At 40.6% G+C, this 15855-nt stretch overlaps 1 protein-coding gene across 2 annotated transcripts; it reads right to left on the bottom strand.

Moving 5' to 3' along the window:
* Positions 1–5643: 5643 nt before the first annotated feature.
* Positions 5644–14142, bottom strand: fosl2 (FOS like 2, AP-1 transcription factor subunit). 2 transcript variants are annotated; one of them, XM_044375054.1, is made up of 5 exons: positions 14062–14142; positions 13442–13561; positions 10441–10695; positions 9979–10086; positions 5644–8422 (listed from the first exon to the last, which is right to left on the bottom strand). In XM_044375054.1, exons 3-5 carry the CDS (start codon positions 10678–10680, stop codon positions 7865–7867), a joined length of 906 nt encoding a protein of 301 aa, XP_044230989.1. In that variant the 5' UTR covers positions 10681–10695; positions 13442–13561; positions 14062–14142; the 3' UTR covers positions 5644–7864. The 2 variants fall into 2 exon arrangements, with proteins under 2 accessions (XP_044230989.1, XP_044230988.1); XM_044375053.1 differs by having other exon boundaries at positions 13442–14140.
* Between the last annotated feature and the right edge of the window lie 1713 nt (positions 14143–15855).

Consider the following 15855-nt stretch of genomic DNA (forward strand, 5'->3'; position numbering starts at 1 on the left):
GCTAATCACACTGTATTAATAATTATTAAAGATTTTTATTGTATATTCAACTTAAATTTTAACTTTAGCACTCATGGATTATTCTTCCAAGAGTCACAAATATTAAAACAACTAACAACTAACAGTTGTATTGTGGTCACTCCATATAAAAGGCAGCAGAAAAAGCTGCTTGGCACTGGAAAACGTAAAGGGAATGTCCAAACAAAACAAAACAAAAAGCTTTTTTCTTTCTGAATTATTAATGAAACTGACCCTAAGAAGTTCAATAAAACCATGTAAAGCTGAAGGACAAAAGAAAAAAATCACATAACAGCATTTTATTTTCAGTCAGCTAACTGGAACAGACCAGGTTCAGACTCAGGTGAGCACAAAGTGAGCAAGACAAAACACAAAATATCACAGTATATGTTCCTATGACTGCATCTAATTAGTGATAGCCCCCATTTATAAAGTGACCACCACATAAACATTTATTTAAACTGATTCTTAACAGGTTTAGACAATAGTTTATAGCTTAACAGCGTGATCAGAAGTCATTATTCCGTTTGGAATCATGTGATCTTGAATTGCAGAAATCTGCTAATTAATAGCCTTGGACTACTTTTCCTCTATAAGTTATCGCACACTGTTGTCTATCAAATACGTAACTGCAAACCACCACCAGGTGTTTTGTCTCCTGAAAGTAGGATATGAGATGAGTATCTAAGAATAGACGCAGCTTCATCTTGAACACTGCAGCACCAGATAATAACGGCTGCACAGCAGTTCTCTCAGCTATCAAATAACCCACATGTCTCAATCTCTCCATGTTCAATGTTTGTTGTTAGCCTTTTACAGCATTGCTACTTTCACAGTGGCTTCACAAGAGTGAAATCAATATCTTTTTAATTACCCTTTCAGGGTTATCAGCTGTTCTGCTTACTTAGCACACACACGTCTACTCATAATGAACATGTGTTGTTCAAATGAAGGGTGTGTGGGTGTGTTGTGTTCCTCTAATGTATCTTTATTTTCAGTGGAGGAAAAAGACCAAGGAAGAATAAAAGGTTACAACTGTGATTGTATGTCTTTTATTCACTGTAAGCTGTAATCAGATCTCAGTGCAGAAATCGATTTAATCCAAGAACACATGAGAGCAACAGGAAAGAGAGAGAAGGATTAACTTTATGACAGTTGCTGCGTGCGCTCATGTAGCTTTCTGTTTAGCTTTTATGTTTGAGTTTGATTCTTGTCTTTATAGGTTTTTATTCATTATGTAAAGGAAAAAAATCTGTGATATACACACCTACAAACATTCAATGCAGTGCAATTAATCAGTATTTTGTTGTAGAGTATGTGATAAATTTACTCAGTAAACAAGTGCACAGTTCAGTCCATGTAATGGTATCATCTGTCGCAGCTCTTTGCAAACCAGGCAAATTCATTTCAAACTATTAAATTACATCATTTCTCTCTCTGTGCCAACCACCTGACTCAGCCTGACCAGGCTGACACATCCCAGAAACTCAGTGTTTGATTTCAGGGAAAAGTGCCCGTGCTAGGATTTCAGCTATTGATATTTGAAGGGTGATGGTGTACAAATATATACAATCACATTACACTCCTCTGACATATCAAAATGAATAAACACTGTTAGTCTGCAGCTGGATGTCTGCAACTGAACACAACTACACTGTGGCGTTTCAGAGGTTGGGATCAGATTTTCTGTAAGACATGAAGATCGATTTTTCACAGAAAGATGAGTAAAAAGCAAATAAAACGGAAAGTTTTTAAAAACTGATGAAAAAAGGGGCCCATTTGTGTAAAAATAAAAACCAAAGCACAGATAAAACAGAGTATAGAAGCTTTAAAAAGTGATTTCAAAGATGTTTCTGATTCAGCTGTGGTGAGATAACTTTATGAAGATGAAGCACAGGCTGCAGCAGAAGCTGAACAAACAGCTGTTACAGTAGACCACTGTATACTTATTTGATGACCAGCACTTTTACTGTTCAAGTATTTAAAACAGACATTTGAAGCATGACAGCAGCAAGCGTAAACATGTTGTTGAGGAGGACAGAGAATGAAGGAAAGGGGGAAGGTCAGGCTCATTTTTCACACAGCAGGTTGGAAATACAGTTCATAACACTTGAGTGCCTGCTGTCACACCTCAGACAGAAGCTGCCATCAGTCACATGAATTATATAAGGAAAAAGCACTAACTTCACATAGAATTATTGCATCAGACTCTTTAATGCATGTTGTAACTGCTGTGCTTAAAAAAAGTTGTATTTCCACTGCTGCCTTTTCAGAGGAAATTGACATTATGCTGGAAAAGATCAATTTGGTCAAGACTATCGGCTAAGATTGTGGTCTTTGTTCAATACTAATAAAGCTGCGAGACAACAGTTTAACCACTGAGCCAGCAAGCATTATATAAAACTGAAATTTGACCAATGGGCTGATAACTTTTTATTTTCCTTTAACCCCTTTTACTGTGTCTCTCTATGTGACCCTACAGTATTCCCTGAAATGACTCTCAGAGCAGCAGTAAAGTTACCCACACACATTATGATGAGTCTACTGGTCCAGGAATACCAGTTCTGGACGTTCAATGAGTGAATGCTGCACTTAAACACAAGAGATTGGCAAATATACATGCATCATTTTTTTTTATCAGTTCAACCACAGTAACATAGTAATAATACCAGTGGTAGTGGAGAAGTGATAACAATGGCCTTTTGCATATGGCACCAGAGCAGTGAGGTGCAGAGACAGCACTTCCTTTCACATCTCTACAAACATCTGTCAGTTCAGCTGCTGCTGTTTCTTTGCTAGTCTGTGGTCACAGTGTATAACTACACTTGACAAATTTGTTAGTTTTATTTTTAATGTATTTACCAAAAGTATTAGGATGTTGCTGCTTCTGCATTGAACATATTGTCTTAAATTTATAATCTTGAGTGTTTACTGCCCTCCAGTGGACTCATGTTGTAATTACATCTGTGTTTTTCATCGGCAGTATTTCTCTGAAGGCTTAATAAATTAAAAGTAAAGTTCAAATTGTATTTACTGGGATTTCCTGGGATGACTATAATCAGTGACTATAATATTAATATAATATCAAACAGCCAAATGTATTATTTATCATAGGTCTATCGTATTAAATGATGTGGTACAGATTTATAATTGCAATAATAATAATCAATACATAATTCAGAACTATCGCCAGAAGAAAATGTACAGTTGCAGGTATTCATTTTGGCCACTAGAGGGCAATGAACACATGATAACTGATGGCTCCACCAGCATCAAGGTTAACACAATTAACAGTGCTTCTTGTGAAAATGTTTTTAAAAAATAATAAAATAAAGTAAAATTTACAAAAGATACTAAATATTTGTAGAAAATGATGTATTTTGCTAAATCAAAAGCATACTGTCAAGAGGATACAAAACATTGGATGTAAAGCGCTTAACTGCAAAATGACAACCAACAGAGGAAGATTATGTGATTTTTTACATGGTTTCGGTGTTCCTGTAGCAGCTATCGGTAGTGATGTCTCCTATTATAGTCAAATCCCAAAGTGACGTTAGTAAGATAGTGTGTCTAATACAGGCCGTTATTTTGAACATTTCTTTTTGGATTATCAAGGTGACACTAGCATGTAAATTTTCCAGTTTGTAAGCTAACCATGTTGCAGTAAATGTTTTTAATTGGCCTTAAAGCTGGAGTGCAGGATTTTTGTCTCCCCTTCCTGGCAGTGGGAGTAATTACAAAAACACTGTCGACATGTGCTTGCATCATAGGCTCCGCTATAGCCTACTACATCGCTACTGTTGTGGCTGTAAAACAGTGGATACATTGTTTTGAACGTCACACAACCCCCGCAAAAATGATTCATTTCACTATCAGAATTTCATCCATTTGGTCTGATAACATTTGGAAAGTCTAGAAGAGCTGCATGATTAAATTATTTTATCCCCCTACAAGTTAGCAGAGGGCTAACCTGAAGTTAGCCGGCTCAGGCATGTGCAATATGCTTTAATCCAGTCAGTGTGGGAATGTCAAACCTGACACCAGATTAAAAACTCTGTATACTGTGAAATACAAAGAGATTTTTAGGCTTAATCAGCATTGTGTGAACTCATTTGGCAAGGACTTGAATGCAACGGATATTAATTTATATGTAAAAGTTCCGCACTGCAGGTTTAATAATATAAAAGTCAAAGTTTTATGAGTATTTAACTCTACACACAGTTTTTCAATGCTATTTGAAATAACTGTAGCCTCAGTAGTTTTACCTATAACCCACTGAGTAACACAAAGAGATTTTTTTTACGAGTCAAGAGCTGTAAATAGTGTCAGGAAAAACAGTAGCTACATGTTTATGAGCTTTCGTTAACATTAAATAATCAATAGTGGTGGCTAATATAGTTTAAACAAGTGCCATTCAATTATAGTTGTAGGTGGGAGACAGTTTCTTCATAAACATATAAATCAAAGCAGATAATTACTGGTAACAACTCACTTTGGTGTGAACTTGAATATGTGCATTGTGAGACTGCCCCCTTTAAAAACACTGACTAACGACTGAATAATATAATAATGTAGTTCCTCCCTATGACCACTGGATGGCACTAAACACTCATGATTACAACATACTCACACAACGTTTCACTTCACTTCACTGCAAAGTAGAACTATTTAAATATAGGCATACAGTGGTGTTTATTCTGTCCACACAAAACATTCACAATAGTAGGCTGGTATTATAATGTTGATGTATTGGAATTCATCACAATTGTCAGTTGCAGAGAAAGAAAATAATTGTATGTATGTAAGTATGTATCTATATCATTATGACAGACTTAGAGAAGTATAGTGAAAATGTTGCATTTCACTGGACAAAATACCAAAATAGTAACTATAATTTTAAACACTGAACATAGATTAAATGTTACTGCCTTCTAGTGGTTAAATATCAGTATTACAGTTTTCCAGCACCTACAGGCTGCCTTCTTATTGTGTATTTGAGAACTGGTTTGTATTGACATTAGATGTTGGCTGTGGATAAAACTCTTTTTCCTACTTAAATATATTATTTAGAGAGTGTTTCTTTTTTGTTATGCCTATACTGACCATATGAATCACCTGAGTGTGCTACTGGGACTTTCGATCAGTATTATTCACATTGTTGATAATATTATTCTTGAGTCATTGAGTCATTGCTCTAAAAGGTTTTGGATAGGCCCATTAAGCTCTCAAATGGATTCTTTAACATTTGCTAGAAAGTTAAACTGTTTTAAATTTTATTTTAACCGTTTCATAGTAGCAGCTCTTTCCCTTTCTCTTGTCCACAGCTACTTGTTATTAACCTGGGCTGTAGCCTTTCGTCTTTCCACCAGCCAAGATAGTCAAAATAGTGTCAATTAGTCTTATTTTGAATGATCCAAATGATGAATAAATACATTAGTGATATTTTCATTCTATTAGACAAAACCATCTGTTGATAAGAGATTGAATTATAGCTTTTTGGTAAATGTGTAATGTCACAAGGATTACTGCTTGTGTGTGTGCATTCCCATGAACAAAACAAGACAATTCCAAGTTGAAAATGATTTTTTAATTATTATTATTCATTTAAATTAACAAACACTGCTATACATATTGCTGTTTTTATTAATTTTGAATCATTTTAAACAGTTAAAGCATTTGGAAAATAAGTAATAGTAGTTGAAAACAGGCGACAGACAGTAGATGACATGGACAGTAGAAGATCTACAGTCAATGGCTTTCCTATGTGTGTCGAGGGGCTCCAGAAAATTTCAACATAGAGACACGTCAGACTCGCCCACAGTAATGTTTTTGGTTATCATTTCACCTCTTTTTGTTGTTGCACAGGACCACAGAGTTCCTGCTGCATCCACATGAACCCCATCACTGTCAAAAGATAAATAGCCGACATGTTCTTTCCAAACAAGTAGCAGCAGCTTGTATTGAATTGCAAAGTCAGTTTTCTGCATCCAGCGCAACAAAAGTCTTCCAGCCACAACTTTTATCCCTCAGATAACAAAGAGGGTTCGAACAAAGATGACAACCCCCCTTTTGACCCCTGACATTATATTCATTAGGAATGTTTGAAGTAAACAAAAAAGTCCCAAATATCGCTGTTCTGTCCTCCTCAGTGCACGGTATTGAAAACCCTCATCCCTTTAAGATACACACATGTAAAAATCATGAAAAAGAAGTGCTTTGTAGAACTTCAGAGACATTATGTCTTCTCTAGGTGTCCCCTCTTTCATCTCAGGCCAGCTGTAGAGAGAGTCTTCTTATCCCTTCCTTATTGTGAAAAACTAGTTACTGTATCTGGCCTTTGTTTAAAGCCAATAAGGCTTCCACTAGTGACAAAGTTTCTTCTGAGTACCTCGATGTTGGCGTATGCTCATACGCCCATAAATCAGCACATCTGAGTTGAATTTAAACATTATTTTCTTTACTAAAAGTGACAGATTTACAAACACAGTATAAACAGGGTTGACATCATTGGCAGCTGGCGACAGTCTAGACCACAGTGGCTTTTTCATATTTGAGCAAAATCCCTTCCTTTAGACAAAGACTGACGAATTGTGGGATTACATGTGTCATACAAACCTTTTTGGCTTTGTGAAACCTGACCTGCCCTGAGTGGCAGTGTTGAAAAAGGTAAAACCTTTATTTAGAGAAACAAAGCAAGAGGACGACAGAATCCAGTGGAGGAGGGTTTTCTTCAAAACATTTAGGTTGTCTTTGAAATGACGGAGCAAAAAGACCTTTCTTGATGTGACACAATGGACCGATGAAGTGTTTCATCCCTCCACATATAGTACCACCGCTGCAACACTTTGGCTAGACCATACAACAGCCTGCAGTCCTGCAATGTTCTCCATGATGGGGTTCGACTATACATGAGAGATATCCCTGACATCAATGTAAATCACATACACTTTGTCATAAACATGTTGTAAAGTTCAGATACAGAATCACTGAGGAAAAGCACACCGATACTACTGTAGTCAAGCCACTATGGCAAAATAGACGGTATAGAGTATTGAGGAACTAGTCATTGATTTAAAGTTGGCTCGTATCCTTTGCAACACTGAGGATTGCCAGGTCACCCTTTGGACGACCATGTTGCTTTTCTACAGGCAGATCAAGGAGAGGACAATGTCTCAACAAAACACTTTGTAAAATTTCTCAGCACAGGCCATAAATACAATTAAAGAGATGGAAATAACGTCAGAAATGTGTACACACTCTTAGTAGTGATTCCTGATCAATGTCCAAGTTCATGAGATGTGAAAGAACAAATCTAAATGGAAAAAGATGAGAGAAAGTCTTTGCTCATTGTCTCTTTCTCCCCTCAGAAATTCCAGTAAAATGCTGACCTCGTTTAGTGATTTATTGATTCGTCTTGGCGGAGTGCAAGTGTCGGCCACATGGCTTTAAACATTTTTCAAAAAAATATATATTAAGAACAAGCTCTCAAGTTGTAGTCACCTCAACTCACAACTGCCACATTTAGGCATGTCTTTCTTCAAAATTGTCTGTCCAGTAAACAAGTTGACACTCTGGAGTTGAAATGGCAAAGGGATGACACTTTTTAGGATTGGTGCACACACTTTTACAAGTAAAAAATTTTACACTGAAGCAGAACAAGAAGAAACACACAGCGTAGCCCTTGTGGGTCTCCCTGTGGAGGGAAGACGGCTCACATGGTCAGCTTGGTCTGGACTTTTGAATGTGCTCTTGGGTCTTTAAAGACACTGGAGGGGGACGCACAGTTGATCCTCATGCTTGCCTTCGGCCACAGTGTTTGTTTCTCCATGCCGTGCCCAGCCCTCGCTCAGAGGGCCAGCAGGGTGGGTGAGTTGAGGGAGTCTGAGGACTGGTCTCCGCTGCTGCTGCTGCGCCGGTGGGCCTTGGAGCAGGACTCGGAAGAGGGCGAGGGGCTGTCGGGCTCCAGCATGTTTGGGTAGGTGAATATGAGGCTCGGGGCGTTGGGCGTAGCGGCTGGGGTGGACGCCGCCACCACCGGCGTGTTCAGGCTATCTCCATCTGTGCAGTACATCCCGCTGCTGACAATGTTGCCACCCAGGCAGATGGGCTTGATGACGGAGCGTTGGGGCTTACCCGCGTTCTCCTCGCTGTCCTCTGGCTCTTGCTTCACCACCACTTGGTTCATGTGGCTCCGGTTGCCCATGTTAGGGCGCATGGTCAGGGAGAGTGGGGCGCACTGCTGCTGATGCTGTTGGTGCCCTGATGACTGATGGCGATCCTCAATGGGCAGCTTGCACACTGGATTATGAGCAACCAGCATGAACTCCAGCTTGTCTTTCTCCTTCTGCAGGCTCTCGATCTCCTTCTGCAGGTCTGCTTTCTCCTCCTCCAGCTTCTCAGTCTCCTGTTCAGAGGGGACCAGGATATAAAAGTGAGCACTTGAGTGTGAGTAGTTTTTTTCATTGTTTTTGAGCATTTTCTGACAGCTACATTAAAGAGATAACAGAAAACAAGAGGAGAGATTGGGACGGCATGCAACAAAGGTCTACAACCAGGTGTAAACCAGAGATGCTGCATTTCTACATTTTCACCTTAACCCCTAGGTCACCCCTCAGCAGGTTATTTTGAAGTCGATAAAAACAGATGCTGCAACATAATTTTTATGGATATTCAGTGATGCACAGACATTGAGATCATAGCTAAAGAAAATTATGTTCATTTAACACTAAGGTAGTCAGATGGTCCAGGTTTTCCTTTAAATCGCCAAAAGATGGCACTGTTTGTTTGCTACAGATTCCTAAACATAGAAAGTAGCACCAATTCTACAATCAGCACAGTAAATCAAGACGTGTTGTGAGCCGTTTAGATGTAAAAAACATCATCTTGAAGCCTTCTGCTTGAATTCAAGTGTAACGTAAGGTCTATGCATTGTTTGTGTCTTGGAGAGATGAGATCTACATCAACAATGTGTCAATAATGTGTCACGTTAAAGACAAACACATTTCATAAAAGCCTCCACCAGTGCTAGACAAGTGGGCAGATAAAGATAAGCTGACTTGCTGTCTGAGAACTTTGACTCATGGACAAAGGTATGAGGAAGTTGTTCAGAAGGAGCCAAGAGAGGAGGTGCCCAGCGAGAAACTTCAAGTAAAGCAGCAATGAATGATATCAGTCAATCAAAGAGGAGACATTGCAGCTCCTTCATTTCACTGGAAAGTGACATTTCCTTATTTGGACTTTTAAAAAACAGGCGTGTGAAGAAGGAAAGGGGCGTTTTTTTTTCCCCTGGAAGCAGTGGCTGTGGTGTGTGTGTGTCTGTGTGTGCACAGCATGTCTGTATGTGGGATTGTGAGACAAGCAATTTGCCCCTTTTACAAAATGTCCTGCATTCATGCAGACAGCTGCCTACAGCAAATTCCATTCCTGGGGGTTTTTAAGGTCTGACAAGCTCAACCTCACTGTAATTCGGCTAATTAGTCCATTTAGATGCCGTTACTGTCTGCCAGGCAGGGCCGCAAGACAGCCCTACCTCTGTCTACAGTCGCCCGAGACAAAAAGCTTTTCATCGCCTGTCATCTTTTCACTCAGACCTTGCACTCAGAGACACAGCGAGCGTCAAACCAGTAATGCGAGGTTGTAAATTTAGGTGTGGAGTCAAATCACTCATGAAAAGTCTGGATTCCTGCCAGACTTATGAACAAGTTGGACTTTTTTTTTCCCTTGTACACCGTGTATTCCTGTTGCTGCACATGTTTGCAATTGTTTTTAATGTTCTGCATTAATTGTAGCCATGTCAAATTTTGCCAAAAAACCCAGGAAGGATATTGGTTGCATGGTAGATGAGGCTGCTGCATAAAAGGAACTAGATAATCCAGCGCTTACGCTGATTTGTGGTCTTTTTATATGATTGAAGCGGAACCCATTAGAAGATTCTGATCAAGTTTTCAGGTTTCTACTCACCCCTTGTAGCATCTCGGTGAGCTCTCGCCTGCGGTTGCGGCATTTGGCGGCGGCTAACTTATTCCTCTCACGCCTCACTCTTCTTTTCTCCTCTTCCTCTGGGGTGAGCTAAGAGCAAGTAAGAAGGAACACGGCAGGTAAAATAAGCTGTTTGACAGACACACACAATCAATATGAAGCCAAGAGCGAGAGTATACACAAGAGCTGGATTCTACTGGCTGGCTCTGACCAGAATAAGAATAATAAAAAGGCGCAGAGTTTGTTGGCATGATAAAATAAATGATGATACTTAAGACTTGCTGTCAATGCAAAAACACTTTTACAGCATTGTGAAGACTGTGTGAAGCAAAAACTTTATAAAAAGAAATCAAATCTACCCTTTGATGAAAAGGGTAGCATTTGAAGGCCCTGTGCTCTTTTTGCTGCTCTGTTACCCGCACATTGTCACTCCAGGTATCTCACCTGCTCATCCCTTTTGCGTCGGCCCCTGGCGTCCCCAATGGAACGGATGACCCCAGGCCGAGCCAGCGTGTTGTGCCCCAGCAGTCCTGGCCCGTTGGTCAGGTGATGGCTGTACGGGTGGGAGCGGGAGTAAGGGTTGGACATGGAGGTGATGACGGTGGGCTGCACCATCCACTGTAGGTCTTGGCTTGTCGTGATTGCATTGATGGTGGGGATGAAGGCACTGTTGGAGCCGGGCATGTCGACTCTGTACTTCTGGAAGGTGGAGAAATGAGAGAAATGTGGTGAGAGGGGATGCATGATGTAAGTGTTTAAGAAAATTTTGCAGAAAAGTGTGATGGCCACCACAAATGGAGGATCAAGTCTGTGCGCTGGTTTGGTGTCAATGCATGCAACTTAATCACATCTTAGGTCGTTTCTGTGAGTCCGGTCTCATTTCGCTGACAGCAAAATCACTGAGACACACACCATAGACCATTATCAAATTCACACATTTTTCACATTTCAAGCTTATAGTAATGATTCAATCCACATAGGCAAAACAGTGTGTATGTAACCCCTGGAGTGGAACAGTGACACATGCTGTGAATCATGTGGGAAAGCCCAAGGTGTCCTGTGCATCTCACTTTACTATAATAACCATGAGATAAAACACTGTACTGGGAAGGTGTTACACATGTCTGGACTGGCAGGAAGGTAAATATGTATTTGACTGGGCAGATGCAGAACACACAGGCTCATAAGAGCCATAAATCTTCTTCCCAAATCCAGAAGAATAATTATTCCACAAGGAATTATTAAGAAATATAAAATCCAATAAGTGACAGTAGTAATGATTTGTTTGTTGTTGGGGTCAACCTTTATTTCAAATATATATTTGTAATGAATTTGAATGTAGTTGTGAGGACATCTCAAGTCATATTGTGATGGAGACTGGTATATTGTTGGTCCAGAGATATGAATGTGACTCCAAGACTCAACTTTTGGCATTAATCCCTCAAATAGAAAGACACCTTTATGAGGATTTCAAAACCTCATATAACCTCATATTTATATTTATACACACACATATATATATATGTATATATATTCTCCATGTATGAGTGAGTGTGACTTGCAAAATGATCACCAGTATGAGAACCGGTGTCAGATCAGTATTACTTCATGTCTCTGGAGTCCAGAAACAGACCGGGTGCCAGCCTGTGCGCGTAATTTACGCACGTCCCTCTATCCCCGTTATTCCCGACTTTCCGTCGGATATCCCGGCAGTCTTTTGGAACTTTGTTTATCTGGTGAGTCATTGTGTATGGGATTTGTTAAGCACATGTGAAACGCGGTCAGTTCCAGTAAGGGGGGAAGCAGCCAGCTGTAACAAGCCAGACTGTTCGCCAGAATTATGTGTGCGGAATTTCTGAAGAACTTGCCTTCAAAATAAGATCATTCCAATTCCCATCAAATAAAAAAAAACAATGAATGTGTAAATCGTGTGCAATCCAGTGTGACGGATTTAGTAAAGTAATTACAGGAAATATGGAGAAGCACCAGGTTACCAAATAAAACCTCTGATCTGATAAAAATTCCACCTGTCCAATAAAAAAGACAGAATGTCTTGTTTTGATATGTCTCAATAAAGCTAACGAAGAGGTCATGTTCCAGCCCGCTGTAATGGGAAACAGGCAGCCAGTGTGTGATTACAGGGAACCAGAGCAATGATAGATACGGGCCAAAAGTCGTTAACCGTAATGTTGCGTGAGGCTGAGAAGGCTTTTCCACAGAAGTGCACTAAACGCAAGACTTGGGTGCGGGTAAACAACTTGCCTCTTCCCGGATTTATATCCTATTATTGTGAATATATGTGGGCACGGCGTCCTCATAACATTACACTGGCACACCTACAGAATATGTAGGCTGTGTCTCACTGAGAAGATATGAGACAAACTCTGGTGAAAAGCGAGCAGATGGATTGCGAGGATTGTGATTTTTGAAACAATATCTCTCTTTAGCGCAGCGATTTGCTTACTGGCATGTTCTCGATGAGGAAATACTAAAGGCAGCCCTAACAAAATCAAAGCACAGTCTGACTCCATGACCATGCAATAACAAATGCAAAACAGTCCACACACGTATAAAATGTAAATATTTAGCACAAATTGCAACTAGAACTCAAGTAAAATTACATTCTGCAACAACACACGCCTTTAAGGTGGACTATTAATGCCTGTACGGAGCAGTACATGCCTGTTGCATTCTCCACTATAAGCTCTATCTGTACCCTGTTTATTACCAGGCTTGCGCAAATGGTATGTATGTGCTATAAAGGATTTATCGTTCTCATAATTCAAGCGCGTAAAATGCGACTCCAGTTTGGTGCTACAGGCGCAAAGACCCCCAAAATGTTATAGTTTTACGCACGGATAGGAAAGGTGACAGCGCAAGAAAAAAGAGATATTGGATCAGAGATTGACATTTGGAAATCTCAATCTCAAATCCGTTTTATCCCGTTTCTCCTGTACAAAAGCGCACAAATCACCTCACATCTGTGGGTGCAGCCGGTGCGTTCAGAGGTGTTTTATCACAGGGACCAATGCAAGAATGGTTTTTATTATATTAATAGGGTACGCACACAATGACCGGTGCGCACATTTACTGTGCCATTGCGTACATTTGGTATTTGATCAAACAATATCATCAAACTGTTTTTAGATAACATAGTGACAGAATTCAAATGGTATGTGTCCAAAATACTTGTGCGTAGTTTGGGGTCTTGCATCTGTTGAGTCATCGATGCAATCTCTGTCATTGGGTTCATCCGTTTTTTTTTTTTCCAGAGCGACCTGGAGAATTCCTATTAAAAGCCTATTAACGCGCGGTGTCATGATAACAAATACATCTACATGAATTACAAGAACAACCTGCAGTTCCCATAGTTTGTGCACATGAAATCATTGCGAATTTAAGACAGATATATATGTTGCGACACCTCGGTGTTTCCTTGTATTACCTGGTAGGCTGAGGTAGAGATCGGACTGCCGATCGTGCTGCTGCCGCTTGTGAAGGACTCTGGCTGGGCCGGAGAGGTGCTGCTGCCGCGGGACGAGGTGTCGTAGTTCCCGGAGTAGTCCTGGTACATGATCCAGGAAAGAGTAATATTTCAGTAGACTGTTTGAGCTCTCAACCCTTTTTTTTAAATCCTCGCAGTAAAAAGGCACCAACAGAAAAAAAAATCCTCTGACTTGAGACGTTGTTAATTTTGGATATCCAGAAAAGAGTTGGCAAAGACAACGTGCAATTATGCTCCTCTAAACTAACCTAAAACATCTTACAGATATTGCCAGTTGGAATAATTATTATCTTATGTACTCGGCCTACTTGTAAAGGCTATTTCTTATTGTCCTTTTATTATTCTTGAGTCGCAGGTTGACTACACTACACTATTATAGATCCTCTCAGGTGCGCAAACTTCAACCTAAAGCCAGCAGCACACCTTCAGCAGTCAAGTCCAGTTGAGACAAGTGAACCTGTAGTTACAGAGTGACTCACGCAGGTTAACATTCGCTTTAAAGCCTATTGCCTGCCTAATCTTCTGAAGATTTTCCGTTGTATTGCCTGCCTACTACTTACTCTATCTGCGCTCTCTGCTGTTCACGGAACAGTTCTAACTTTTTTTTTCTTTTCCTTTTTACCACACTTCCTAGAGATGACTCACTTCAATGGCACTATGAAGAACTGCAACGGCTTTTCAACACCAACGAAACAGCCTACGTCACGCCTGGGCGTTGCGACTTCATCCAGGGAGGGGTCGTTCCTGGATAAGGCAGTGAAAAAGAAAGATCCGCTATGACCATCCTTTGCCCAGCGGACACTGGAGTTATAGTGGAACTACGTGGATCCAGTAAAAACAGCAAAAATATTTCTCGGAGTATTAATTTTTGTTACGGACGTCAGAGCCTGCTGTGAAGTTCACTATTTGTCTGACTTGCTTCAGTCCATTGACGCATGTTTCCTAAAATGGGCAGTTGCGTCAGCGAGCGCGTGTGGGTTTCCTTGGTAAAGGAAGCGTCAGACACTGGAGGGATTCCCTCCCCTCGCGCGCTGTACTCCGGACTCGGAGCTCACAGCGCGCGGGTCCCGGTCCGGTTATTCATGCAGTAAAGCGAACATAATACAGCTTCAAACTAACATAAAGAGCGAATGGATGCACGCGATGTCATGTGGCGCGGCACACGTGTAGTGAAGCTACACGTGTAGTAGGAGTGATTTTAAGAGCATCAAGCATCTCTTTTGTCTGCTTTTCTGTGCCAGAATTAATTCGATATTCGCATCTGTGTTCAGCCCAGAAAACTAAAATATATCATCAGCGTAGAGAGGCCGAGCGCGTGCACCGTACCCATTATTTCTACTGCTTGAAGACCCGCGAGCTCAACATCTCCCGGCTTTCTTCTGCTACTGTTCCTGTTAATAAAGACCACTGAAAAATGATTGGACATGCAGCGTTTCTGCACAATTGAGTCTCTGTGTTATTTGGCGGCGATGCATTGTGCGTAATTTGGAGATGTGGCATGGAGCGCAAAAGGATGGCACAAAACACAACATGTTCCCTTTCGAATGGTCAAATTAATATGGCCCATTGGTTAAGTCTACACCACAGAGCAACGTAGCTGCTTCAAAGGAATCTTAGTGAAATGTGGGCTAATTGTAATTCGGACGCACCTCATAAACAAGGGCACAGCGCCCAGAATATGACACGTTACACGATATGAAATGGCGTATTAAGTATAATCCAATCTGCTATGGTTCCTATTTTAATCTGTATCACCATAACTGGTTATGCTGAGCTCTCTTAAAGCTGTTTGCCGCGCATATCTTTGCCAGAAAGAGTCGTTCCCATCAAAAAGTTTCAGCTGCAGTGTTCAGTCGGGGAAGTTGTGTTGAGGGAAAATAATCTGCAAGGGGTTTTCTGAGGTGACCGGTCGCAGCGCGGAGGGACTGAGTTTCTTTGCTTGCTCATAACGTGAACACGTCAATTATACACTCCAGCCCTCCAATATGTCACCCTTTCCAAAGTAACTGGGTGTCATTTTCTCTGCACTACCTTTTGACCTGTGCAGTGATCTGTAACTATCTGTGTGGAGAGTCTGAACTCTCTTCTCTAAACTCACTCAGAGCACTGCGGCGCCCTGAGCTTTTTTTTTCGTGAAACGTCGCTAGAAAGCACACAGATGTTCAATAAATCTTTATTTGAATGATATTAATTAATGATTAATGTTTATCATCTGCCAGCGGCACAGCTTTTGAGCGGTAACGGTGTTGCTAAGCGACACAGTTTCTGCTAAATTGCTTGGGGAAATCTAATCTGCCATAGTCCTATAATTAATGCTGTAATATCATTTGAGATGCACCCATCGGCGTCAATTT

Source organism: Thunnus albacares, chromosome 15, assembly GCF_914725855.1.
Source record: "Thunnus albacares chromosome 15, fThuAlb1.1, whole genome shotgun sequence".
Taxonomy (NCBI): domain Eukaryota; kingdom Metazoa; phylum Chordata; class Actinopteri; order Scombriformes; family Scombridae; genus Thunnus; species Thunnus albacares.

Coding starts and splice junctions, on each gene's coding strand:
- fosl2 (XM_044375053.1), bottom strand. CDS start 13,570: ATGTACCAGGACTACTCCGGGAACTACGACACCTCGTCCCGCGGCAGC. Junction 10,696..13,441: donor TCTCTACCTCAGCCTACCAG/GTAATACAAGGA, acceptor TCCACCTTCCAG/AAGTACAGAGTCGACATGCC. Junction 10,087..10,440: donor GACGCAAAAGGGATGAGCAG/GTGAGATACCTG, acceptor ACTTGCTCTTAG/CTCACCCCAGAGGAAGAGGA.